This window comes from Lissotriton vulgaris, chromosome 9 (genome assembly GCF_964263255.1).
Source record: "Lissotriton vulgaris chromosome 9, aLisVul1.2, whole genome shotgun sequence".
Classification (NCBI taxonomy): domain Eukaryota; kingdom Metazoa; phylum Chordata; class Amphibia; order Caudata; family Salamandridae; genus Lissotriton; species Lissotriton vulgaris.
In genome coordinates, this window is record NC_141697.1 from 331,215,681 (window position 1) to 331,243,467 (window position 27,787).

At 44.9% G+C, this 27,787-nt stretch overlaps 1 protein-coding gene across 3 annotated transcripts in view; it reads left to right on the forward strand.

Annotated features, from left to right (window-relative positions):
- Nucleotides 1–27,787, forward strand: part of CCDC88C (coiled-coil and HOOK domain protein 88C) — a 584,514-nt gene that overhangs the window by 427,277 nt on the left and 129,450 nt on the right. For all 3 annotated transcript variants that reach the window (XM_086937646.1, XM_086937645.1, XM_086937647.1), the window contains exons 23-25: nucleotides 3,547–3,692; nucleotides 4,416–4,505; nucleotides 5,862–6,100. In XM_086937646.1, coding sequence (XP_086793772.1) covers nucleotides 3,547–3,692; nucleotides 4,416–4,505; nucleotides 5,862–6,100 — 475 coding nt within the window. The remainder of the gene's footprint in view (nucleotides 1–3,546; nucleotides 3,693–4,415; nucleotides 4,506–5,861; nucleotides 6,101–27,787) is intronic.

Sequence of the window (27,787 nt, forward strand, 5' to 3'; positions counted from 1 at the left end):
TTTCCATAGTCCACCTACTGCTGACAAGGGCCTGGGTGACTGTTCTTCTCATTTCAGTGGGGATCCACTTGTAGGTCCCACGTAGCATGCGGAGGGTGTTGAAGCAGGAGGAGGAGACAGCGTTGACCTGTTTAGTCATGGAGAGGGTGGAGTCGAGGAAGACCCCTAGGTTGCGTGCGTGGTCGGTGGGTGTTGGAGCCGTTCCCAATACATTCGGCCACCAGGAGTCGTCCCAGGCCGAAGGGTTGGATCCGAGGATGAGGACCTCCGTCTTGTCAGAGTTCAGCTTCAGTCGGCTATTCCTCATCCATTCAGCAACGGCCTCTATTCCTTCATGAAGGTTGGTTTTGGCGGTGTTGGGGTCCTTGGTGAGGGAGAGTATCAGCTGGGTGTCATAGGCGGAGGAGAGGATGTTGAGGTCATGCCGATGGGCGACGTGGGCGAGTGGTGCCATGTAGATGTTAAACAGAATTGGGCTGAGTGATGAGCCCTGGGGTACGCCGCAGATGATCTCAGTGGCTTTGGTGGAAGGGGGGAAGGCGGACGCTCTGTGTTCTGCCGGAGAGGAAGGAGGTGGTCCAGTCCAGGGCCTTCTCTTGGATCCCAGCGTTGTGGAGGCGTGTTCGTAGTGTGTGGTGACAGACCGTGTCGAAGGCGGCTGACCGGTCCAGGAGGATCAGGGCCGCCGTTTCTCCGTTGTCCAGCAGGGACTTGATGTCATCGGTGGCGGCGATAAGGGCAGTCTCGGTGCTGTGGTTGGTGCGAAACCCAGACTGGGAAGGGTCCAGGATGTTGTTCTCCTCGAGGTAGCGGGTCAATTGTTCGTTGACGGTCTTCTCGATGACCTTTGCCGGGAACGGGAGCAGGGAGATGGGCCAGAGGTTCTTGCGGTCGTTGGGGTCCGCCTTGGGTTTCTTGAGTAAGGCGTTGATCTCGACGTGCTTCCAGCTCTCCGGGAAGGTTGCTGTCTCGAAGGAGGTGTTGATGACTTTCCGGAGATGGGGTGCGATGGATGTGCTGGCTTTGTTGAAGATGTGGTGTGGGCATGGATCTGACGGAGATCCGGAGTGGATGGTGTTCATGATTTTGATGGTGTCATCGTCGTTGATGTTGGTCCAGTAGAGCAGGCGGTTGGTGCAGATGGTAGTCGTGGGGGTGGAGGTCTCAATGGTTTCGGGGCGGTCGTGGCGTTGAAACTGTCGTGGATGTCTGTGATCTTGCGATGGAAGAAGGTGGCCAGAGAGTCGCACAGGTCTTGCGAGGGTGGGACGTCGTTGGTGTTGGAGCTGGGGTTGGCGAGTTCCTTCACGATGTTGGAGAGCTCTTTGCTGTTGTGCGCGTTGTTGTCTAGACGGTCTTTGAAGGAGGCCCTTTTGGTGGATCTGATGAGGTGATGGTGTCTGCGGGTGGCATTCTTGTGGGCGGCGTGGCTGTCCGGTGTTCATTCACGGAGCCAGATCTTCTCCAGCTTTCGGCAGGTTTGCTTGGAGGCCCAGAGGTCTTCAGTGAACCATCTGGCTTTCTTGTTGGTATGATTGTTGGAGGGTTTCTTGATCGGGCGAGGGTGTTGGCGCAGTCGTTGATCCACTGTCTGAGGTTGCGGGCGGCGGTGTCGGTGTCGGCGGGTGGGCTCTGGGCGAGGGTGGTGGTTAGCTGGTCTTCGGTGACTTTGCTCCAGCAGCGGTGAGGCATCTTTTGGGTGCGGTGGTGCGTGGTGGGTTTCTTGGAGGTGAAGTGGATGTAGCGGTGGTCGGTCCAGTGGAATTCGGGTGTATGGTTGAAGGAGACGTGGGGGCTTGCGGAGAAGATGGGGTCAAGCGTGTGACCGGCGGAGTGGGTGGGTGTTGTGACGAGTTGTCTGAGTCCGAGGTTGGCTAGGTTGCCGATCAGGGTGGTGGAGTTGGTGTTGTAGTTGTTCTCGAGATGGAAGTTCAGGTCCCCGAGGAGGATGTAGTCCGTGGAGACGAGGGTGTGTGTGCTGACGAAGTCGGCGATGGAGTCTCTGAACTGTGGTCGGGGTCCGGGCGGTCTGTAAATGGGGTTCCTCTGAGGGTGGTGTTGGGGTCGGTGTGGATCTGGAAGTGCAGGTGTTCCGCAGTGCTGAGGGTGTCGTCGGTGTTGGTCGAGACTCTGAGAGTGTTCCTGTGGACGATGGCGATTCCTCCTCCTGCTCTGTTGGTGCGGTCCTTGCGGGTGATCTTGTAGCCTTCCGGGACGGCTATGGCTATGTCGGGTGCTGAGGCGTGGTTCAGCCAGGTCTCCGTGAGGAAGGCGACATCTGGGGAGGTTGAGTCGAGTAGGTCCCAGAGTTCAACGGCATGTTTTGGGCGGAGCGGGTATTGAGAAGGATGCATCTGAGGTGGTTAGGTTCTTTCCTGGTCGGCAGCGTGGTGGGGCGGATGCTTGTGAAGCTGCAGTTCCGGCAAGTGAAAGCTCCGTGGGTGCGCTTCGGGGCAGTCGGGAAGCAGGTGTGTGATCGTCCGGTGTTGAGTGCGTGGAGGGTTCTGGCATCGTAGCGGTGTCTGGCATCGTGGCGTTCGTCGTGTCCAGGGGTCTTGGCGCTGGGAGCGGTGCAGGCACGGACGGGCACAGACGGGCTTGCATTAGGTGCACCAGCGGCGCGCCCGCTGAGCGGGAGGGAGGAGCAGCTGGAAGGTGGGAGCGGGGCAGCGAATGGGACTGCAGGTGGTCGGGGCCACAGGGACGCAGCGGCGGGAAAAATGTGTGTCTATAGCTTGAAGTAAAAAAAAAAAAAACTGTGATGCGGTCTGGCCACATCTTATCAGTTTTTAGTTTTTTTTACACTTTTGCTATGTACCACAGCAGCTCGCACTGCTGTGCAACATTTTTTTTTTTTTTGGACAAAGTCACTAGATTCCGCGTAGGCAAAACAGATTGGTTTTGCCAGTGCTTGTTTTTGTAGTGCAGCTCAAGCTGGTGGAGAATGTTTTCAAACTAGTCTACATATGACACAAGGCATAAACTCCGTGGAAGGTGCACTTATTTCAATAGCTGCATTTACAAAAATGTCACTCACCCACCCCTTGTGCATATTTTCACTATTTTATTAAGGCCATGGAGTAATTAGGTTGGTGGTCATTGGGTGCCCTGAATGAAACTCTCCCATGTTGTATTCGAAGTCTGCAGCTTTCAAGTTACATCTTTCCACCTTGTTATATTGGAGGAAAAAATCTGCAGAGGTAGCTTGGGTGTTTTTAGTCCTTTTCTTATTTTAAGGAGCAGTTATCCCTTAAATCATTCACATTACTAAATTAATTAACTATTCCAAACATCTGAAGGTGTCAGTAGCAGAATATGAAGTTGGTTGCAGGACTATCATTTCCGAGGTTACAGGTTCTAACCTCGAACAACAATTTCAGCTTAATATTTTCTCAGATAATTAAGGGAAATAAAAATATTCCATTTTAATACTCACTGTAAGCTGCACATAGCACTACATGGATGTAGAAGCATTGAATAATTGTAATTTATTTTGAAGATCTAGTTTTTCCTGCAGCTTAACTTGCTTCGCCTGTGTTTGTGCAGCTCCTGACCCGGCTAAAGGGCAACTTGGAAGAGGAGAACCATCATCTTCTAAGCCAGATCCAGATGTTGAGCCAGCAGAACCAGATGCTCCTGGAGCAAAGCATGGAAAGCAAGGAACACTACCATGAGGAGCAGAAACAGTATATGTACGGAAAGTGATGAGGGCCATTTCATTTGACTGGTGCTGAATTTTGTGTGTCCAATAGACCAGGAAGTAAGCAACCGCTTAACGGTAGGCTGAACTTGCCAGTTTTTCATTTAACACACAATATTGTGGTACTAGGGAATAGAAACCCTGTGCGCAATCATGTCTCCAAGTGAAGAAATGTATCTGTATAGTGTGCAGATATGGAAAGATTTACTTTAGTGAACTCTCCTCACTTAGCCTACTCCAAACAGTCCCATTGGGTCGAGGTTTGGTATTGTTCTGCCCTTAAAGCCTTTCTGGAATGGGGTTTTCAGATGACCCCACGTCACCAGGATACATTGTTCCCATTCCTGGACTTTCATTTTGCAAATCATCTATTTGTAGGTGTCTTGTGCTTGTTTTGCTCTGTTGAACCGAGCTTAGAACTACAACTCCAAGAATGCAGTGTTTTTCTTATATTTAAAGCACATGCTTAAAAATAGGGTGTGCCGGAGACAGTCATTTGAAAGCCCTTTCAAGAGGAGTTTCAATGTTAGAGTAGAACTATAGTACCAGGCTCAGGGAAGGGTTCTTCAGAGTGTGTAAGAATCTGATACTTTGTTCCATGAGTGTGGCGGGGGTGGGATGTAATGCTGGAAGTGTCTCTGAATACTGAAGGACTAAGTGCTCCAATTTGCTGCCTTGAACACCTCAACACTGTTCTGATCCTTTATCCCCACAGAGATAAATTGAATGCCTTGAGGAGGCAGAAGGAAAAGCTTGAAGAAAAAATTATGGATCAATACAAGTTCTATGATCCAGCCCCAAAAAAGTAAGCCCATTTCATCAACTTTTATGCCCAGAGCGCTTGCACAGTGTGTTACAATAGATGTTCTATTTGGAGGGTGGGTGAATTTCAAGAGAGCCTTGGGAAAATCACCAGTGCCCCAGGTGTAGTAAAAGTAATGAAGCTTAGTAGAGTGCTTTTTGCCTGCAATCACCTATTTATCTCCAGTGAGAAGGGCTTTTGTAAATTGGACATAAAGTGCAAAACTGTTTTGGAGAAGAAGCTTACTAAGGTGGATTAGCTAAAATTGGACCACACCCCAAGGATGAAACCCTATATGGAATTGGGAATGTTCCAAAGAACATGGGCTGGGAAAGATACATGGCCAGCAAAAAAGTGATACATGTAAATGCTTGCATTAGTCTGAACCCCTGATAATCAAACAAGGTACATTACATTCTTTCGTGCAATTTCAGGAGGTTACCAACTATGGTACGATCAGTCTTGGTCCCATCACCAAAAAGCCCACTTGGCTGAAATTCTAGGCCACATCCCCCTCTAAACCAAAACACAAGTAACCTCAGACAAGTTTCGACCTTGTTCGGCTAGCCAGTTATGTGCAACCCGACTCCTTTAGCAAGCTGCAGTCCAGCACAGTCTACGTCTGACCATTACACTCCTATGGAGACTTAATTAAAACGAGTGTTGCTGCCTTTTTGGAAACCCCATCCAGTCAATTGATATTTCAATATTACTGGAGATCAGAGCAAACAAACCTTATATTGCTCAAGGTCACGCCACCACAGAACAACTCACATTTCTGTTGTTGCTGGAGGAGGCAGGGAGTGAATCGTAGTGGTAAAGAAACTAATTTAACTGACAGTCTCTCAAGTTGATCATCGAAACTTGGTTCATGGTCTCCCAACTTTAAAAGGCCCCTCAATCTCTGAGTGATGGCCAACATTTTTAGATCTAGAAGCATCCACTATAGCCACTTACCATTCAGGATTCCTGATGAGAACAACGTGAGGTCAAGGAGTTACATTGTAATTATTTTCAGAACCTTCCCTACTGTGCCTGTGTTCCTGGCACCTACTGGAAGTAACAGTAGTGGGTAAGTCCTCATTGTTTTGTTCTGCCAACAAATCTGATACTTGTCACTTAATGTGACACCATACTGATTCTTCCTGGCACTTGGAGAATATCTGAAGTTAATAAAGCTGTGTAAAGCATGTGGTCTTGTTCAGTGCAGTCATATTCAGGGCTACTACTGTATGATATTATGCATGTTGCATCTCTCTTTGCATCCACATTTCTTAAATCACAATCCGATTTCAAAGAAACACATTACATTTTATGCATTCAATACTGTATTCTCTGTGCTCATTTTCTTTAATTTAGGAAAAACCAGTGGGCCGGCGCTAGAGCACTTGCAAAGCTCATCAAGCCAAAGAAAGAAGGCTCAAGGGAGCGGTCCAAATCTATTGCAGAGGGCCAGTCGCGTCAGTCGGACTTTCTTGACACAGAAGCATCGACATCTGCCACTCTACCTCCCAAAATACAGCCGGACAATCAAGAACACAACTCCCAAGGATCGAACACGATGGAGAAAGGGAGTCCTAGGACGTCTGTCAGCAAAGGTAGGTACAAATTCAGAGATGCTGATCAGCATTGATGACCAAGATGAGCAAATAGGCACCTTCCTGAGGGACCAGTGGTAAAGCTAGAGGTGCATGTTTCCTATAGGACTAGGTCAAACTAACTCGAGGTCAAATAATTATCTATATCGATATGCTATTGAGAAGTGTCTGCTGATATTTCTTGTGGGTCGATTTGTTATTGGGGCCAAAACTCAATGTTAAACCTCCCACTGATCTGTTCCATAAAGCCGGGACGCCCCTTTGCTGGGGCAGCTGTTGCGCTATACAAATAGTAGTAAGATAACATAAAAGGGAATGCCAGACCTTTTATTAATTTTTTTTATCACGAATGTCCTTAAAACCCACTGTGAAAAATAGTGCCTTTTGGTAGGGCACCAGGGCATTTGCTTTGTTGCTGATTGTCCCTCTGATCACAAGAAGATAACTAGATACAGCATCACAGGACCTGACCTGTCCCACGACCGATGCACACTGATACTTAACCCTATGAACTTTCAAACCATGACTAAAAAAAAAGCAGTTCCTCTTTACTTTACAAAAACGTAATCCAATGATATAAAACCTGGCCATATTAATGTGTATTTTCAGTTGTCAACCTTTTGTTGGGGCTTCTCTGATTTCCTGCACATTTTTTTTGTTCATTTATGCACTTACGACCTATCGATCTCCTCGACTGAGCAGATTTCCCGATGCTATTGCCTGCCGACCATTTTTCTTTATTATACCGCATTCTCCGTTATGGTTTTTTTAATGGGACGGTCAGTTATGGGCGAGGCTTGTTTAAATCCAAGGTAGATGCCGCTGATGAGCCACATTAAATAAACTCCCAATCCAGCTTGTAAATGATGAATTAAAGGTGCCAAGAATTTGTCTTTAAACTGGTGCCTTAAAAACATAAGCATGGGCTTGTTCATACAGGTTTGTGTAACATATCAGAGCTTAATGGGTGAAGCTGTCCTTCATTGGTTTCACAGAAACCTTCTTTGACATATTCTGCTGAACCACTGTTGAAAAGTTGTTGTTTCAGGCTGTAGTCTTTAAAAAAAACTTGATAGCCTTCCATTGATCCTTTTTCCCTTTTAAGAACCTAGAAGTAAATAATAAAAGAAAGAGCTGAAGGGCTTGTTTCTGTGTCACTGGGGAGTGCTTGTTTCAATGACACATAATACCTCATTTGCCTGTTTTCAAGTTTGATATTGGTGTGCAGGAGCCGTAAACCAAGTGCATATACATATTTTAGAAAATGTTTTTTAATCCATGGTCAATAGTGGGGTTCTAGGTTGCTGTAAAAGGTTTAGTGTTTTTCTCTGTTGCCCTCTAGAACAGTCTTATGTAGTAGTATGAGTGTTGCTATCTTTAGAAGCTATCTCTTGTTGAGTGACAGCTTGGCTTTCAAGACCTGCAAGTGACTTCCTTCTCAATTCAAATGTAATGAGGGCACCAAAAAGGACACAGACAGCCTCAACCGTGTTTGTTATTCTCGTGGAGGCTTTGTTAATGACATTTTTCCTTATCCAGTAAAAAACAGGACCTTTTACCAAAATAAACCGGTTTGTTTAGTTTGGTGGGACTACATATTCAAATACATTTCTATCAAATGAAGCCACATAGACACTTTATTTCTTTCTTTTAGAATTAAGCCACTGTAGTCATCTAGTCAAACTAAGATGGTGGCCCTGTTTGCACCCAGTATTCACACCTGACAACTCAGTGTCACAGCATGTCGAACAACGTTGGCGATTTATACACGGCCACCTTGTGAAGAGCTGATACCTCACAGTGAGCACTGAGTATTTATTTATTTTATAAAGTGCATAGTGAATGAAAACAATTAAACTACCAATAAAATCACATAATTAATTAACAATAACTACAACATTATTTAGAATAGTCTTGTCATTTACATAGCAATTTCATATTTGTGGTCTTTAAAAGATGGGAGACAAAATGTGAAGCATTCATAAAAAGTAAGATTATTTACACAGTTATGCCAATTCGAAGTCCATTTTCAAAGGAGTCTGGTCATTACGTGCCATTACGTGCCATATCCCATTTTTCCATATTAAAAGAAGTTATAAAATAGTTATAAGATGCCAAGGGCTCATGAAAGGTAGTGATCGCTATGCGTTGTGCAGATCATCAGAGTGGCTCCTAATTAAGGTAATAGTGCTCTGGAATGGCCGTCCCCCTCAAAGTATCCCCTGTAACCCAACCCCATTAGTTTGTGCAGTAGCTACTACCTCCTCCTTGAAGGTGTCAAGGAATTTGACTATGCAAATGTTCAGCATGAGGTTTTGTGGGCACAGCGGTTCAATAAGTGCTGACCCACAACTTCAAATTCCCAGAACCCTTAGTTCTTTGTGTAGCAAGGCCCTTTGGTGTTTCAGCAAGCGTGGGCAAATGCATAAAACGTGTATCACGGTTTTATCAGCCAAGTTGCATAGTCTGCATTTTTTGCACATAGCAGTCCCTGCTACCATCCACTTTGCGGGGTGGGTCCTTTCCGAGCATGGATTACACCACAAAGTAATACACTTTTTCTTGATGTAATTGAGTAACCGGCACCCAAATACGGTTGCTCCAGTGTATTTGTATAGGAAGTTTGGATCAGCCACCCATGTGATGGCTTTGGAAGGTTCCTCTTGACCTCCAGTCGACTTATTTTCTGGATACATTTATTCACAGTTTTTTTAAATACAGCCTGAGTCATTGACATTTGCCACAACACCCCAAGCTCCAGGATTTCAATGGATTCCTCTAAATAGTTCTTAAAGGGTACCGCTCCTGCCTGCAAATTTATCTCTGCCTGAATTTAGTAGTCCAAGGATACACCGGGCTTTGTAACAACATTTCAAGATGGTACCTCTCCTGGCCAATGTTTGTTTTGCCATGGCAAAATCGAGCCTTAACACCTTGGCTGCTAAGGGTTTTCCCGCTGGGTGCTGGAACTCATTTTTTCCCATTGTTCATGACAAGGTCAGCTCGTCATAAGCACAGCGCAGGTAACACCCATGACGAGCTGACCTTGTCATTAGCATGGAAGGGGTTAATTGAACTGGGGAAGCTGCTATCGAAGGCGGAAGACAAATTTATACGTTCTGATCTGAAGAGAATCTAGAAATTTTGCATCCTGCCCAAACATCAGTTTGCTGCCATATGCCCATTTTGGTGAAAACTTTGCTTTAATCACAGTTAAAAGTGGCATCAGATTACGGAGGTTACCTTAGCAAAAATGCCAACAAGATGCCACTTTTTAACACACTAACTCCCAGACATGCCCCCCAGCGCATGTCGTTGTAACGACATGCGTGGTAAAAGTAGCGTGGTAACGGTACCGCGTTGTAAAAAATGCGTGGTAACCGTTGTATACCTGTGGGAGTACCCCCACATACAAACTCAATGCGAAAAGGCCACAAGACACATGCAGAGAGCACTAGGAAAAGAGATTATCTTAACACCACAACTGAGACTCCTTAATATATGAGAAGCTACAGACCTTACAGAGGTGGAGCAACAAATGATCACTCTGGGATACACGCTAGTGAAACGAGCAGTTGCAATGAAGTGGGGTGTGGAAGAGAAACCATCGCTGAAGAATTGGACTAAGGAATTAGACAAATGTATGATAGCAGAAAAAGAGGTGTTCAAGTCCAGGGGTTTTCCTAAGAAATGGGATACAAAATGTAGTAAATGGAACATATACCGGGGTGATTTACTATTGAATCCTCTGATATGTAGGAATGATGTAATTGTACTGAAAAGTATGCAAACGAGAACTGTGACTTATTTGTTTTTTCAAACCAATAAAAAAATCTTTAAAGGAAAAAAAAAGGTGGCATCAGAGAGTGGCTCCACAGTTTTTCTGAAATTCAAAGACGTGGCTTTTTCCTTGATCATATCTTTCTGGGAGGCAAAGGCGGCGTGTGAGTCTAGTTTAACTCCTAGATATTCATCAGAGGTTACTTCTATCCGTTGCCCATTAAGCTACCACCAACACTGGCCAGTAATGGGCATCCAGAATGACATCACTTTTGTCTTTTTAAGACTGACTTCGAGGTGGTTATCTGTTGTGCACCTGGAGAACTTGTTGATTAGTCTTTGCAGCCCCACTCGAGTTTCTCATCAACAATGGATCCACATCGACAATGTTTGATATGGGATGACCTTCCAGGGCGTACAAAGCCACTTTATCTAGAACATTTGAAAGGTCAGAGATATACAGATTAAATAAGAGGGTGGCAAGAACACACTCATGCTTCAATCCCATTGTCGTTGATACAGCCCTTAACTGAGTAGGTTTCTAGCTCGAGTGTGAAGGGTCTGCACGCTGTTCCACATTGCTGGTTGTGCAACCTCCCCAGGATATGGAAGGTAGCGTTAGAAACCTTGTTTTATGTTTTGGGGCGAGGGTAGAAATGGGTGCTCAGCCAGTGCCGGAATCGAAGCCCCACCCCCCAATACAAGGCCCTTTCCATAGGTGGGCAAACATGCTCAATTCAGCCCTACATTCCAGGTGGCCGTATATAGAATCGGGTAAATGTGGGCATGGCAGCTCATTCTGCTCTAAAAGTAGCCCCTAGCCTGTAGCCCAAACGGAAAGAGCTAGAGTAGCAGAATGGTCAATCTATTATTGCCCCCTCCAGATCCCCTCACATCTGCTCAACCACCAACAGGCTAAACATCCTGCCCTCTCCTTCTACCGAGCCCTCAAGCTTTCAAAGCGCTTTCTCGGTCTGTAGGTTCACATGGTGGACATTTTTAGGGTGAAGCCTACCAGACAAAGCAGTTGTCTGATTTGCTATTGACATATTGGAGACATCTGGAAAGCTTCCCTAGGAATGCATTCCGCCTGTTGTTTACTATTGGCTTTGTGGTATGTAACTCACATTTTCTTGCTTTCTATTTGCAGTCTCAATATTTTTTTAGGATGTCCAGCTTGAGTTAATCCCTTCCGTTGCCCAAGTCCTATTTACTGTATTCTTACACCGGGGCTCAATTTCTGTAAACAGGCATTTAAATCTTGTTCTTACCTTGTCACATTTGCTGTGCATTCAAAGACAGGGGTCAAATGACAGGCTCTGTATTCCAAGGAGCACGGTGTTTACTTGTCTTTCTCTGACTTCAAAGTAAGAGGATTTATGTCACAATCATGCTGGCTACTGGAGATGTGCTTGAGGAAGGCTGTAAGATGTTGTGTTCTTTTCTAGCACACAACAAATTGTAAATGTCTGTAAATTAACTGTGCAGATATTTCAGAATATATCGGAATTAGAAAAGCACAAATGAAGCACATGTTTTGGTAATTCTGAAGTGTGGTGGAAACAAATATTTATTACAATCAGAGCCAATCAATATTCTACATGACAGTTCCACACATCGTTTGTGCACTATATATTTATATCAATAAAACCATGTCTGTGCAGATGTAATGGTCATTTCAATTGAAGATGCATTGTCTGTAATGACAGAACACTACCACATCATGCATACATCACACTACCCCACCCTACTCTGCAAAACTGCAAACCACTGCTGTCTAATCTGTACCACTCCACACCTCTCCATACTGGGCCATTGCACTCTACTCTGCACCACACCACGCTATGCCACTTTGCTCTACGCCTCTCTACTCTACACCATAGTACTGTACTATACACAACTGCACTCTGTCACTCCACTATATGCCACTCCACTCTACTCTCCTGCACTGCACTCTATGCCACTGCACAATACTATGTGGCACTCCATTCTGTGCCAGTGCACTCTACGCCAATCCACTCTCCGCTACGCTAATCTACTCTGCACTCTACACCACTAAACTCTGAAACAATCTTCTCTGTGCCACTCCACTGCGCCACTCCATTGTACTCGGTCACGCCTCTCCATGCAACACTCCATGCTGCATCACTGCACTCTACACCAATGCACTTTACACTACTTTACTTAAAGCCAATGCAATCTATGGCAATCTACTCTGCACCACTGCACTGCACTCTATGCTACTATACTCTACTCTGCAGCACTTTACACCACTGCACTATATGCCACTGCACTCTGTCATTGTACTCCGTCGCTGCCCTCTACGCCACTCTATTCTACTCTGCATCACTGTACTCTACGCCACTGCTATCTATGCCACTCTATGCAACTACACTCCTCCTCAATGCACTCTACACCACTCTACTATACACCACTGCACTCTGCGACAGTCTCCTTTCAACACTGCACTCTCTGCCCACTCTACTCTGTGCCAGTGCACTCTACGCCAATGCACTCTACACCACTTTACTCAAAACCAATGCACTCTATGCTATCTACTCTACAACACTACACTCTCCGCCACTGAACTCTATGCCACTTGTCTCTGAATAACTGTACCCTATGCCACTGCACACTACTGCACTCTATGCCAGTGCACTGTACGCCACTGCAGTCTACTCCAATCCACTCTAAGCCACTCTGATCTACTCTGACGCTGCAATCTACTTTGAAACAATCTACTCTACTCTGCGCCATCCCTCTATGCCACTCCACTCTAAGCCACAGCAATCTACCCTGCACCACTCGATGACACACTATTCTACGCCGCTGAGCACAATGCACTCTACACCACTTTACTCAAAAACAATACATTATACGCCACTGCACTGAACTCCATTATACTGTTGGAACACTCCATGCTATGCCACTCTACACCATTGCATTCTACTTCACTTCACTCTGCACCACTCTACACCAGTGCACCCTACACCACTACTCTGTAACACTCTATTCTGTAACACTGCACTCTCTGCCACTGAACTGTATGCCCCTCTACTATACACTATTCCTTTGCGCCACTGCATTCTACTCTGCACCACTCTACGCTTCTGTACTGCATTCTGCACCAGTGCACTCTGCACTACTACACTCTACGCCACTTCACTCTACTCTGCACCACTCCACTCTATGCCTCCCTACTCTATGCCACCCTACTCTATGCCACTGCGCTCTTCACCACTATTCTGCCACTGCCTTCTAGCCTGCACCATTCCACTCTATTCCACTGCGCTGTGTGCCACTCTGCTCCCCCCTGCACCACTCCACTGACTCTACTCTTAAACAATCTACTCTGTGCTACTGCACTCTACCCTGCACCACTCTGCCCTATCATGCCACACTCCATTTTACGCCACTTTACTGTATTCTGAAACAATCTACTCTACGTCACTACACTCAACATCACTCTTCTCCACTCTTCTCCACTCCACTGTATACCACTGCACCACTCAATGCCACTCTACTGTGTACCACTCTACTCCACTCTGCTCTAAACCACTGCACTCTGTCAATGCACTCATTACCATTTTACTCAATCCCAACGCACCACTGTACTTTATGCCACTTAAATTCTAGGCCACTTTATGGCACTCGACTCTACAACACTCAACTCTGATGCTCCACTCTGATGCTCTACTCCATTAAACTCTAAGCCTATCCATTCCAAAACACTCTACTCCACGCTACTCTACAACACTACTCCTCTCTGTGACGCTCCACTCAACTCTCTCTATGCCACTCCATGGCACTTTACGCCACTCTATTCTATGACACACTACTCTTTTTTTAGGGCATTCAACTCCACTCTCGGCCACTCCCCTGTCTGATACTCTATGCAACCCCACTCTACACCACTCTACTCTACAACACTACCATAGCTCTATGCCATTCCACTCTAAGACAATCTACTCCACTCTTCTTTACAGCACTCTCCTCCAGTGCTCGATTTGTAAAAAATTACGTGCCAGAGCAGTTCTCGGAAGGGCACTGCAACATGCACCACGCATTTTGCCAGCACTGCCAATGGCAGTACCAATATAACAACTCTCCATCACGCTCCTACAAGTGTGACAATTTGGACTATTTCAGGCCACACATTGCAATATTAATGGCATGAGAGGCTGTTATTATTTATTTTCAATGCCATTTAACTTAATAAACACAGATGTTGTCCACATATCAGACAGTGCCACTTTGTGGTGGATTGTCACTAAAGCCGGTGCTGACAATTTAGTGCTGCGCACCGGAAACCACAGGCTCAAATTAAGCACTGCTCCACTCTACACTGAACCCTCTAGGCCACTCCACTCCACAACACTGACACTCTACACCATTCTATGCCACTCCTCTACTCCCTTCCACTCTACAAGTCTACACCCCCACGACACTTCACACCAAACCACTCCATGACACTCCACTCAACCCTACACCATTCCATAACACTCCACTCTACTCCACTATTCGACACTGCACGCCACTCTCCTTTGCTTCACTAAACTTGAGCCATGCTGAACAGCAGGCACGCTGGTGTACAACATGGCTAAAACATATTGGCAAAGTCCACAGCTCTTGCATAGGCGAGACCTATTGGCTTTGAAAATGCTTGTTCAAAGCTGAAAGTCCAAATGTTTACTGAAAAAAGTAATACGTTGAATGCTTAAATTAATCTCAGTAACTGACATTCATTCTGGGTCTCATTACCATTGTAAGCAGAGCTCCCGTGGCAGCTACCTTGTTTTTCAGCATTGACTAGTTTTACATGCAATGCATATGACGCCATCTAGTGGCTGAATTCTGAAAATGCAACTTATTTTCCCCCAAAAGTAACATTATTCTAATGCTGACCATGGACTTGCTAGAAGGAAATGGGTGACCTTTTAAACACAGACACTGTTTCCTATGCTGGGCTTTCGAGGGACCTATGAATGCGTTATTTGTTTTCAAGCGGTGTAAGTGTACATGCACATTAAAGTTTGCTATGGGAACTCACTGTCAGTATTTTTTCACACCTCACAAAGACTCGCGATCATCAAAGACAATAGTGCCAGACTCACGCTCAAGCTCCCTCCCCTCACTCACATCTTCACACGCCTCAAAGACCTTCACTGGCTCCCAATTCACAGAAGACCAGAACACTCCGCTCCGTTGGCCTGTTGCTTGCCCACATCTCCGGTTTACGAAGAGCCAGAGCCCGCAGTCACACTTTCTAGTTCCTAGCACCCAAAGTTTGGCATGACCCCCCTTCCCCACCCAATGCACATCGGAACAGCTAGCTCAGTCCTTAAATTTCCCAAGACACTGAAAACCTGGCTCTTCCTGTAGGCCCCAGCAAGGTTTGCAACCCCTTTCTTTAGGCGCCAGGATACCCTTCTGGATGAGATGCTCGCCTTACAAATTCTCATCACATGACATCTCCATTGACGTTATAGCATTGGCTGTACATTGACTTATGGAGTCTGAGTTTGTAATTTGCACCATCTCCTATTTCAGTTTCCTTAGGGAGGATCTATATTCTATTAATGCCAGTGTCTGATCTTCCTAATATTAAAACATCTTCAAGAATATTTGGGCTTTTTTCTTGATTGACATAACATCATGTCTAGCTGGTGGCAGAAACTTGAAAAACATTGGAAAGCAGTTATCTCAATCAGAATTTGGTTTGGTATTTCATGTGAAGGGTGGGAATAGTAACAAAAAATTATTTTTGAGAAGGATACACACTATTATAGTTAAAGGGAATTGCAGTAATAGTTAAATATGTGTATTTTATGTCAATTGGGAGATCAATTTTCCTCATGTCTCTTGAGAGTTTGCTCTTCTGCCCTCTGCTTGGGCAGTTATTGGGTTTTTAGTTTTCCTTCAGTGAGACTGGCAATCATGCATGCTCACAGAGGGACATCTTCGTTTTGTGGACCTAGACACAAGAGCAGTACTTAGAATTGAGCTTCCAAAATGCCTCTCTTTAAGAAAGTGGCTAATTATCTCTTTACTTGGTCTTTGTATGATTACCAGTGATGGCAGCAAAATTTGTAGCGAAAATACAGGCCTTTTATCTTTCTCATTTAGGGAGAGATACCTACTGGCCTCCCTTGTATAAAAGTTTCTAACAGTCTCCATTACTCATGGTTTCTCACTTCCATTTACTTAAGAAAGTAATGAATAATGTTTGTACACTGCATGGGGCAGGATTAGTCTGGTGCCTAAATGCATGTCCCGCAGAGTGCAGAAGTGAATTCACTTTGGCTTTCCTGTGTGTAGCAACACACAATGATAGAGGCCTTTGTGAACAGCTGCCATGGTCTCTGCAAAAATGGCAGCCTATAGCTGTGATACAGTTCTATCTCTAGTGACTAGCTAATTAGGTTTGCAATGTCTTGTGAATTGAAGAGGAATGTCTGCTTCCTCAGTTTACTTCCTGCCTTTAGTGTCCCTGGCAGAATGCTTCCAGCTCCACTCCATCTTCCTGCTCAATCTACATTCTCAGTTTGGCCTGTTCTCTGGCCTTAATCCACATCTGCATGTGCGTTGGTTGGAGGCAGCTCAGGAAGGGTTTCTGTTGTCCTTGGTCCTGGCATGAGCTGATGGTGCATTGGCCACGTCTTATTTAATTGAAGGAGCTACCCAACTATGTAGAGGATCTGATTGACCAGCTCTGGGACTGACTATTGATCAGCTTTACCAGTGCATAGAGGAACCCTACTCAATCCAGTGTGTGGCTACACACCAGTGTAGCAGAAAGGCTTGAGATTCAGGGGCAGCACTTGGCTGATCACTGCCCTCTGTACCAATGTGTGCATAGGCGTTAGCCCAAGAATCCTCCTGGAAATGCTGATGGACTGCCTTTTAAGGTGTCAAATGCATGCTCTGGGTTTGTAGACACACGAATTTAGGTGTAAATATGACACAGGTTTGAGCATTTTCTAATCTGGTGCAGGCAGCTTCCCTAGTTCTGTGATCCTTAAGTTAACCCATATATCTCTCCAATAAGGTTCTTTAGGCCACATCTGTCCCACAAGGGGAAGTAACCTGCTGCAGTTTTAGTTGAGGGACACAGTCCATATTCAAGTTCATCAGGCTTAAGTTACCTGGTGGAATTGACACTTGGAATACGGAAGTGCACAGCAGCTGGTAACTGGAGCATGGGCGAGTAGTCCTGCCTGCAGAGCCAAGTAGTGCAGACCGGCAGCTCCACGTTCTTCGACTCTTGGCATTGGTACTTGAGTACAGTGGCACCAAACAGGAGGAGTATAGCTCTGTTAGCAACGCAGTGTCCCTCGCTGATAGAAATCCTCCTAGTTGGGCTGTCTCGAATTTTTGTAAGACTCTGTCACAGCAGAGTCCTCACCACTTCCCTGACCTCTGTTATAGTCATGTAAGCCAACACATACTGGGTTGTAGAAAGATTCGGCTCGCTTGGCTTGTGGAATCTCGTTGTGAGGCCTGGAGACACTCTCCAGACTTGAGCCTACACTGGCTCCATCCACAATTTCAGATTGCTTCTTCGAGGCTGCTGCATTCTGGGCACAATGACTAGGGCCATCTCTTCCTGCCGGGCCAGATGCTCCGACCCCTCTCTTTGCAGCCCAGACCACAGGCAGACCCATATCTCTCCAGAAGCTAGGGTTGAGTGGTTCATTGACATCGTTCATTTTTCATTCTGCAGCGCAGACAAGTTCTATGTTAAAGATAATGGGGATCACTGTAGGTAGTGACAATGCTGGTTGCATCTGAAGCACCCAAAGCCTGACCACAATGAGTTGTGACTACCGCACCTGGCTGTCGTTCGCTTTCTGGAGTAGCATTCAGGGTAGAGACAAAAGGTGCAGTTCTTGCCTAGGTATGCACTTTTAACAACAGAATCTTCTGACTCGAAAACCACTTGATAGTGGGAAATGGGTTGATATTTGGCAGTGCTCAGGAAGAGACAATCCTCAGACCCTCGCTAACAGGCCACAATTAACTAAGGCGGCCCGGTCTGAGGCAGCACCCTTTAGATCAGGAATACAAGCGGTACTTATACTGTCTGTGAAGGCTGAACATAGTCTCCATCTAGTCATATACATTGCCACGGGTATCCCAAATGAATTCTATGGGACTCTACAACTGCCCACCCTGAAACAGTTTAGAGTCCTTCTACTAGTCATGCAATTTGCACAGGATATCCACTCATGAATTTCCCTGCAAGGTGTGGGCATTACTTTCAAGCAGACTTTTACATTTTTGTGAGCCTCTAGGCACCACACTGAACCTTAAACATAAAAAATCCTGATCAGTACTAGCAATGAAAAATAGTTTACACCACAACCGCTTAATAAATATGAGCCCGGATATGGGCGACTTCATGACTGCTCTTGACCTCAAGGGTGCCCTTTCACATCCCCATTCACAACATGACTGTACATACTATGTGGCTCTCTAAACAGTGTTGCCATATCAACTACTTGGAGCTGTTAGCCATTCACTTTGCTCTTTAAGCCTTATAAGTCATTCAGGGTAAGGTGGTGCTCATCAAAACTGACAAATTGACCCCTATGCATAACAAAGAAGCAGGGCAACGCTCCCTCCCTCGGCTTTCTCACTTGGAACAGGGGATTTGCCACTGGGCTCTCTATCACAGCATTCACCTCATGTTGGAGCAGCTCCCTGGGGTGGACAACATATTTGCAAAACTGCACTGCAGGAAGCATCACCAAGTCCATCAGTGGAAATTCCACTGCAAGGTTTTCCACATCTACTTCCAACTCTGGGGCACACCACTGATGGATGTGTTGGCTATCCCAGAAAGTGCAAAATACCTGAACCTTGCCGCAAGGTATCTTCACCCACAATCTATAGGCAATACACTATGGATTAATTGGTCCGGGCAATTTGCCTATGCTTTTACACTGCTCCCATTGCTTCCCCTACTTTGAGAGCATGCCCATGCAAACCTCTCTAATCCTCATTGTGGTAACACAAAGCATCAACCTGGGCCAGATATCTGTCAACTCTCGCAATAGGCTGCCGCTCGGACCAGACCATCTTGCCCAAACGCAATCGAGCCATCCGTATCCCAGACAGCTCAGTCTTGCAATTTGGAGCCTGAGGTCTTAGTATTCGGTTACCTTAACTTGCCTCAGGAATATATGTCCAATTTAAAGTCAGCCCAATGGTCCTCAATATGGGTCCCTTATACTGCAAAATGAAAAATGATCCTTCACCACTACATTTGCAGAAACCTAGTCCCTGTAAAAATCTACCATTCAGTATATTAGTGACTACCTTTTGCACTTGCAGAAGTTAGGTTGTGCTTACACCTCTATACATGTTCGCCTAGCTGCAGTTGCTACATGCTGATCAGGGAACACTCCTTCCTCTTCAGTTAAGACCTTCATGGAACCTGGTTGTTAAGGCCTCTCCTAGAGTGCCTCCCGCTCCGGAGGGGAATTTCAATGTAGCCCGCATAGGCGTATGGGACCACCATTTGAACCTATGCATCCCTGCCCCCTTTCATTTCTTTCCTTAAAGGTGGCCTTTCTACTGGCCTTTACTTCGCTTAGGTGTATTAGTGAACTCTAAACACGCTTCTTGCAAAACCTTTCATCCAGGTCCGCAAGGTCAGGGCTATTCTTAGAACAACCCTAAGTTCCACCCTGAGATGATATCGCCCTTCCTTCACCAAACCATAGAACCTCACGTCTTCTTCCCCCAACCAGACTCTGTTGCGGAGAGAGCACTGCACATTGTAAGTTTCAAAAGAGCTCTCATGTACTACATTGACAGGACCAAGCCTTTCTGTTTTACAGATCAGCTACATGTCTCATTTACAAAGCCTCAGAGAGGCCTTCCCATTTCCAAGGCAGGCATAGATGGGTGAATAGTCAAGTGTATTCAGACCTACTAGCGCAGGCAGGGTTCTATCGGCTCCACCTGCAAAAAAGGAGCAACCATGGCCTTTCTAAGCAACATTCCACTAGCAGATATTTGTAAGACAGCAACCTGATCAACACCATACTCATGTAAAGAGCATGATTTTGTAGATTATGTAGCCTGTCCGCAGGCCTTGGTATGCCATAAGGTGTTGAGGGCTTTGTTTCAGACATCCACGCACTAGCCACCGCTTCTGGCGGGCACTGATTTACAGTGTATGCTGATTATGTGTATCTCCCATGCTAGGCCCATAGCGGACTCCAACAGCCATTAAAGGCTGTCAAGGGCCTTTAACAAGGAAGCGGGCCTTTAATGGCTGGGAGAAACCGCTACGGATGGCTCTAAGTCTATTAGAACATTCTGCCTTAAGAGGCCTCACCGAGCCTGAGGGGATTAAAATCCCCTAGTGCTCCTTGAAGCCTTTGTTCACAGCGACCGGTGTGAGCAAACATTGCAAACATTGGAATACTGGCCATTAGAAGCCTGGAGCACTCCATTGTTTTCAATGGTGCTCCCAACATTTCAGTGTTCTGATTATGTTTACAATCCGTACATACTCGCACACATTGTGCAAACACAATCTACATGGTGTCAGTGCCCATGTGCAGTGTATACCGAGATGATCACATCTTGTGACTTAGGAAACTTCTTCAAACAAAAACAACTTGCAAACGTCTGAGTCCAGTACTAAATGGCAGGAGTATGATAAGCATGTGAATCTACATCACTGCACATTATGAACAGATGGGTAAGTAGTGGTGCCCTTATGTTTTTGGTAGTTATGTGCAAATTGTTAAGGGGAACCCCAATTAATAGGAAAATTCCCAAAGTGTGATGTGATGTGCATGGATTTAAAAAAGCGACTGCTACTTGTATCCTCTGAGGAGAAATCCATTTGTTAAAATCATTACTGCAGTATTCCATTAAAAATATTATCTACTAGGGCATCTATTATTACTGAGACCTCATTTCAGGAATGCATTTGCGTTGAGGAAGGGTGCAGGCACAGCACCATGTCTGCAATGCAGGGGTTTCTGCTCAAAATGCTATGTTGTCTGCACAGTGTGATTCCGCCTTGCCCTAATCATGGGGAATAACTGATGGTGTGCCTGTATCAAGTCACACACTAATTGTTTCTTTGCAGGCCTCACCCCTTCTCCCCGCAGTGCAATGTGGAGGAGAGATGGTGTGACTGGGACTCTGCCAATTCCCTGCCGTTTTCATTAAAAGTACTTATTTGCAATTACAGGCACATGTGCAGTAGTTCCCAACTGCAGTATATGTTACGAAGTCTCAGGGTGGCAGAGCAAAGGTCTGGGAAATGAGGGACTCTGCTTGCGTTTTATGTCTGACTGTAAAAGTATTGAAATGTAAAACACATCCCATTAGCCACTATGCTGCTTTTTCCCATGCAGCTCTGTACCCTAAACCCGGCACGGAGTGTGATAACAGTGTACTATATTATATTTACATACAAAGTGAGGATATCAGAAATCACAATGATGTCTTGACTGGCGACCCGGACAACGCAATTGACATAAACCATGTCCTTGCAAAAGCGACAGATGAATCCCATTTGCCACATTTATTTGACTGTAGAAATAACAGTGCGATTTCCATACGTCAGCGATATTGCAGCCTTCCATTTACATCAATTGCTATTTGGATATGTTTGGCTAGTGAGTCCAATTCTTAAGCTGTTCTTCTCTATATAGTTTTAAAAAGGACATTGAGACACTGACAGTAGTACACCACCCTTAACACTGGCCAGTCCCTCAGCCACAGACCACTGGGCTCAGAAGAATCTGTTGGAAACAGGTGATGTGCTCAGGGATTATGCCCAGAGCCAACACAAAAGTCAAGGCTAGTGGTCTCAGGGGGGGAAAGGATATTGAACTACTTCAGTGACGTAATGTAGGGCATATGCTGTGCATGGTGGGAGTTATGTTGCCTAGTTGAACATAAGAGGCACATTTGACAGATTTTTAGGTTTTACGTTATGATAATGCCCCTTTAACTGATATTGTTTTAGATGAATGTCTGGTTTTTCCACAATACAATATCATCTTTAACAAGTGTTATTTTCTGTTCTCAGTAAAAACCGGGGTGACCTCCAGTAATGACGCGCCCTGGAACCTGTGCCCCTGGTCCTATTCCCCACATCCTCTAGTATCACACCCTTCAGGGCCCTAACCTCCACAGCCCCCACCTTTACATGGGACTCTAGCGGTGAAAAGGTCACACGTCCCACTAATTATGTAACAGAGGATACAATATATGTTCTTTGTCACAGCTAGTGCATCAATTTGCTTGGATTTTTCTTCAAAATGAGGATATTAAAATGTCAGATTGCCGTTGAATTTTCTGGATTGTTGTTTTCTTGCCTTCTATCGGAATCCACAATTAATTCAGGAATTAACTGTCCAAAATACAAAAGATTAATACTTCAAAGCCCACCCAAATGTTTTCTGTAACACAGGTATCTTACAAACTACTAAACTGATTTCCACCAAATAACTAACAAACCGCCAGTTCTGAGTAAAGACCCATCTTAAAGCTATGTTTTGGATCATTTTGTTAAGAAGTTTTGTTTTGTACCAAAGAGCAAATATTTGTATGAGAATAAACATTGGCAATGGTATTTTAGATCACAATCACAGCAAACAACTTTGTCCCCCTTGACCATTCTGTAGAAAATGTTAAAGAGAGAATCTAAGCTTCTTCCAAATGTTATGCAGTTTCATTCAACATCGTCAAAGCTATTTGAAAATCAAAAATGTAATTTTCCAACTTCAGTCATAACTTCACACACCTTTTTGTAGCTATCGTTGTTAAAATAACCTATAAACTTTGGTGAGGATGGCAGTTGGGCTATGTATTTGCAGCAACAATGTATTCAACATAAATTTTGAAAGAGCCTAAAAGTACCTGGTTAAGGTGGCGCCACAGACTTGACTCCCACCCCCACCAGGGAGTTGTACACCAATACAATTTGGGCATGCCAGTTAAAATAAATGTGGGCTGTCAAACATGCTTGAAACATTTTATTTATATTACTCGTGGTAATAAATAGCTTATTAACTCTGTCTGCAGCCTGCTTTATTTCTATGTGTGTATAAAATGTTTGGACGCTATGATGAGCTGATGAAATATGAAATGGGGACAAAAGCTTCCATTAAGTGTTGAGTAGAAAATACTTTAGATGGTTTGGTTTTGCAGTGTGAATCTTTTCTGGATTCACATACTGTGCATCATTCCACCATCTAGCGGCTGGGTCTGGAATTCTCCCTAAAAACATTGTCCTACTTTTTTTGTGTGTTGGTGGTGGTGGGCGTCGACTGGCCTCCATTTGGTGTCCTCTTGAGGCGTTGTTGTTCTTCCTCCGGAAGCTCCCTCTTTTGGTCACCATCTTCATATTAATTTTTTCCACAATTGGGCCTGGATGCATGCTCAAGGCTCTCCAACAATTAGAAGAAAATGTTTTCCTGGAAATCAAGAGAAGTTTACCGATAGTCGACTGGAATGAAGGAAACATCTGAAGAAGGTACCCGAGAAGTTTCGTGAGAAGGACAGGGTTTTCCCATTGACTGTTCTGGAAAATGCACGGGCAAGGGGCTCCCTGTATATGGTGATGAAGAAGACACCATTCCAGTTTTGCAAAAACTGTCACGATGAGTTTTCTCAAAAGGACCAGCAACCGGTCTGCAACCTCTTCCTACTAGTAGCTCACTGAAGTCAGGTCTGCAACGCCTGTTCTGTGTTCCTCCCGAAGACTTTGAGGGTAATGTAGTGGCAGATACGAGCTCACCATAACATGCAGGTCTAACAACCCCACCCGTCTCTACGAGACTTGGGTCTCTCAAACAACAAAGAGGAGAATGTCGCCGTAGGACCAGAAGGAGATAAGGAGGCTGGCATCCAGATTTTGGACGTCAACACTCAAGGGGGCAAGAAGACATATCGAACTTGGGTAAGAGAACTATCGTCCTTGAAGAACTTACCCGAGTCGCGAAAAATCCTACTCTAGATCCTCGAAGGGAGCATCGGCGGGAAAGAACTTGATAAACTCCTGCGAAACCAAAAAGAAAAGTACCCCCGGATCCTTCAAAAAGGACTCGGCAGTGGTAAAGACCCCCAAAAAATCCAAGACGTTGAAGAACGGTTGAGGAAAAGATGCATTGACATGGAAACAGGAGTGGGCAAGACAGAACGACACGTTTAGCCGAACGTGTTGTCTTCTAAGGGCTCTTCATCGTCGAAGAGACAGCCCGAAAATCTCGACATCGAATAACAGGTGGCCAAGATAGAAAGAAGACGCAGGTTGAGGCCAAAATGGCGATTCTTCTACAAAAGAATAAAGACTTTGACGAAAGTCTAAAGCAATTTTGAATCCCAATGAAGTCTTCGACATTGAAGGATCAATGGGACAAAAGTCTCGAGGAAATAGAGCCACCATTGACTTCTGAAACTTAGGAAGATGCAGAAGAGGAAATCTTCTATCAGGAGGAGGAGGAACAGATCTACCAGGGTTCTGAGACTTCAGAATGCCAGGAGACACAATGGCATGACCGTGAAACATATTTACCTGAAGAAGGTATAGACACTTATCCTTCAAGGTCATCACCACCTCAAGATATAGGGGCTTACAATCAAGTAATAATGAAGGCAGCAGATAAATATGGGGTGCAGTTAGAGGAGGAGAAACCATATCATGTTTTCTATTAGACTCTCCTGCCCATACGATCAATGAATCAAATTTTGCCCCTGCTCCCAAGTCAGCATTTAAAGAGCCTGCAACATGTAGAGCAGTTACTCCTATGGCAGAGAAGAAGCATAAATACTCTTCAAAAGTTCCAAGCTACATAAAATGTACAGTTCCAACAGATTCAATACTGTCAACTGCTAGGAAGAGAGCTAACTCCCTAAGCCCAACAGGACCTCCTCCACACAAGGAGAATAAGAGGATGGACCTCATTGGTCGAAAAGTTGAGAGATGTGGTCCAAATAAGTGGTGTATTGCGAATTCCAATGCACTACTCAATCGTCACGACTACCAACATTGGGAGGAAATAGGAGAACTGATGAGACCTCTCCCTGAGAAGTAGCAAAAGAGGACAGCTCACCTTGTAGAGGATGGCAAAAACATCACCAATACTTGTTCAAAATCAGCACTCCATGCAGCTGATACATCAAACAGGCAGATGATAATAGGCATTACAGAGCGACAGCATGCCTGTTTGAGAATTTCAGGTTTTAAATCTGACGTACAAACAAACATACTAAATGCACCATTCAGTGGGGAACAACTATTCAGGAGTGTGGTCAATGAGACTCTGAATCTGTTGAAAAAAGACAACAAACCTGCGAAGTCAGTGGGGGCTCTGCAGTTCAGAGACAATATGCATAGGGGATCAGTGCCCTCGCAAAGACCCACAGGTAGGGGCACTTTCCATCCTGAAACATCCCATCAGACAAATCAACTGACTAATCAGGGAGGTAGTCAGTCAAGCCAACAACAACAAAATTGGCAGTACCAGCAGGGAAGACTGTCCTTTCGCGGATGTGCACGTGGAAAAGGACAACCACAAAGGGGAGGAGCACCTCCGCAAATAAGTGACTTATTAAGATCTCAAAGGACACTCTACAAACATACAGGAGTGCAGTAATAGAACAAAAACATACAAGAGTGCAGAAATAGAACTTCTACATTCAACTCACGGCTAAATAGTCCCTCTGCTCCCATCCTGGACCTACTGGTCCCCCCTAGTCATGATATATTTTGCCTGGATAGAACTGTGAAACCCGGAGGTTGGTTAGCCTGCATCTATCGAAACACAATCACAGTTAATCAAGCAGACTCCATCTCCTTATCCTCCTGTGAAAATCTCTGCACAAACACCTCGGATGACAAGGGCATCATCTGCAAACTTCACATAATATATCAACCTCCGGGTAACAATCTGAAGTTCATTGATGAACTAATGGAAGTTATTATAGCCAACGACAACTCACAAGTGCCGCAGATTTTTCTGGGATACTTAGATCTCCATTGGAACAATACTGGCAATCATAATATAAGCGGTCTCAAATTCTTTCTGTCAGACCAGGATCTGTCCCAATTCTGTGACAGCCCAACCCACAACAGGGGGAGACATAAGACCTCATCATAACGAAAACAAACACTATATCACTAGCATCCATCACCCCATGTGACTGGACTGATCACTACAGCATCTTCTTCTACATCAACGGTGAGGTAAATCCAAAATGAAGCCAACCTACAAAAACAAAACAATGGAAAAGCAATATCCAAAATATTAATCCCAACGCCTTGGTATCCCAATGCAATTCCGCCTTGATCCCCTCAACAGACATTGCTCACGTCCATGATCTCACAGACTTTTACAATGCCTCTGTGCTTGAAATCTTTGATACCACAGCGCCCCTGGGAGTGACCCTGGACAAACATTTAAATATGCAGACGCAAATCTACAATGCCACCAAGGGAGCCAATCATCAGTTGAGTATCCTAAGGAAACTTAAACCCTTCCTCCCCTCAGACTGATCCAAAAATAGCGGTACAAGCTCTAGTGTTACCACGACTGGACTACGGTAGCACCACTCTATTGGGTCTTCCAAAATACAAGCTAGCACCGCTCAGGGCATTGCTTAACACTGCTTCCAGGCTGGTCTCCGGAATAAAAAGAAATAATCACATCACCCCGGCTTTGAAGGCTCTGAACTGGCTACCCTACGAGGCGAGAATACAACTAAAGATCACCTGCATGACACATAAAGCTCTACATAGCAACACGTCCAGCTATTTAGCACAAATTCTATAGCGGTCTGGAGGATGAAGACAATCGCGAAGTTCAAGCTCACTACTACTAAAACCTCAATCCTTCCACAAAAAGAGAACTGGGTGCAGAGCTTTCTCAGGTATCGCACCGAAGATTTGGAACACCCTTCCCCCAGATGTACACAGAATCTCCTCATTTACCGCCTTCAAAAAAGACGCACAAATGTTTCTAATGAACAAATTAACATCCTAAAGCTTTAACTCTCTTATGACTATTTACCACAGAGTATATCCAAACACCAATGTCTACCTCTTTTGTATTGTATCCGATTTCCGATTGGATGTATAATGTGTGATAACAGTGTACTGTAAAGCGCTCTGATACCCCAGTGGGTCATGTTCGCGCTGTATAAAATTTATAAATAAATAAACTCCAGGAGGACGCAAAATCAAGAAATTCCTCCAGGAGTGTAGGAAGATCACTTCAGACAAATTGGTTTTAAACATAATACAATATGGATATTGCATTGAACTAAGCAGGACACCTCCATACAAAGGACCAAGGAGAAAGGTACATTCCAAGGAGGAAACATCCCATCTACTCAAGGAAGTTGAGTATATATTGGCAAAGGATGCTATAATATCAGTGCCAAAGATAGCAATAAAGAAAGGAAACGACTCAACGTATTCCCTAATTCCAAAGTTAGATGGAACACTACGACCAATTCTGAACTTGAGGTTTTTGAACAAGTGTATAAAAACTCAAAACTTCAAAATGGCATCACCTGCAAGAGGTAATACCACAACTGAAATTAGGGGTTTGCATGGCAACAATAGACTTAAAGGATGCCTACTTACACATTCCCATGAGCACAGGCCACAAAAAAATTCTCTGATTTGTGGTAAATAAAAGACAATACCAGTACAGGGAATTCCCCCGCAAGAAGAGAACTGTAGCTCCGTTGAAGGAAATACAAGGGGCAGGCTCTGACAGGGAGGACAATGGGGAAGCTTCTAGGAATGATGGCTTACTGCATCCCTTTGATTCCAAACACAAGGCTCCACATGATACCATTTGAGGACTGGCTACAAAACCAAGGGTCACAAACAACAGGGACTTGGGAAGATCTAGTGGTTGT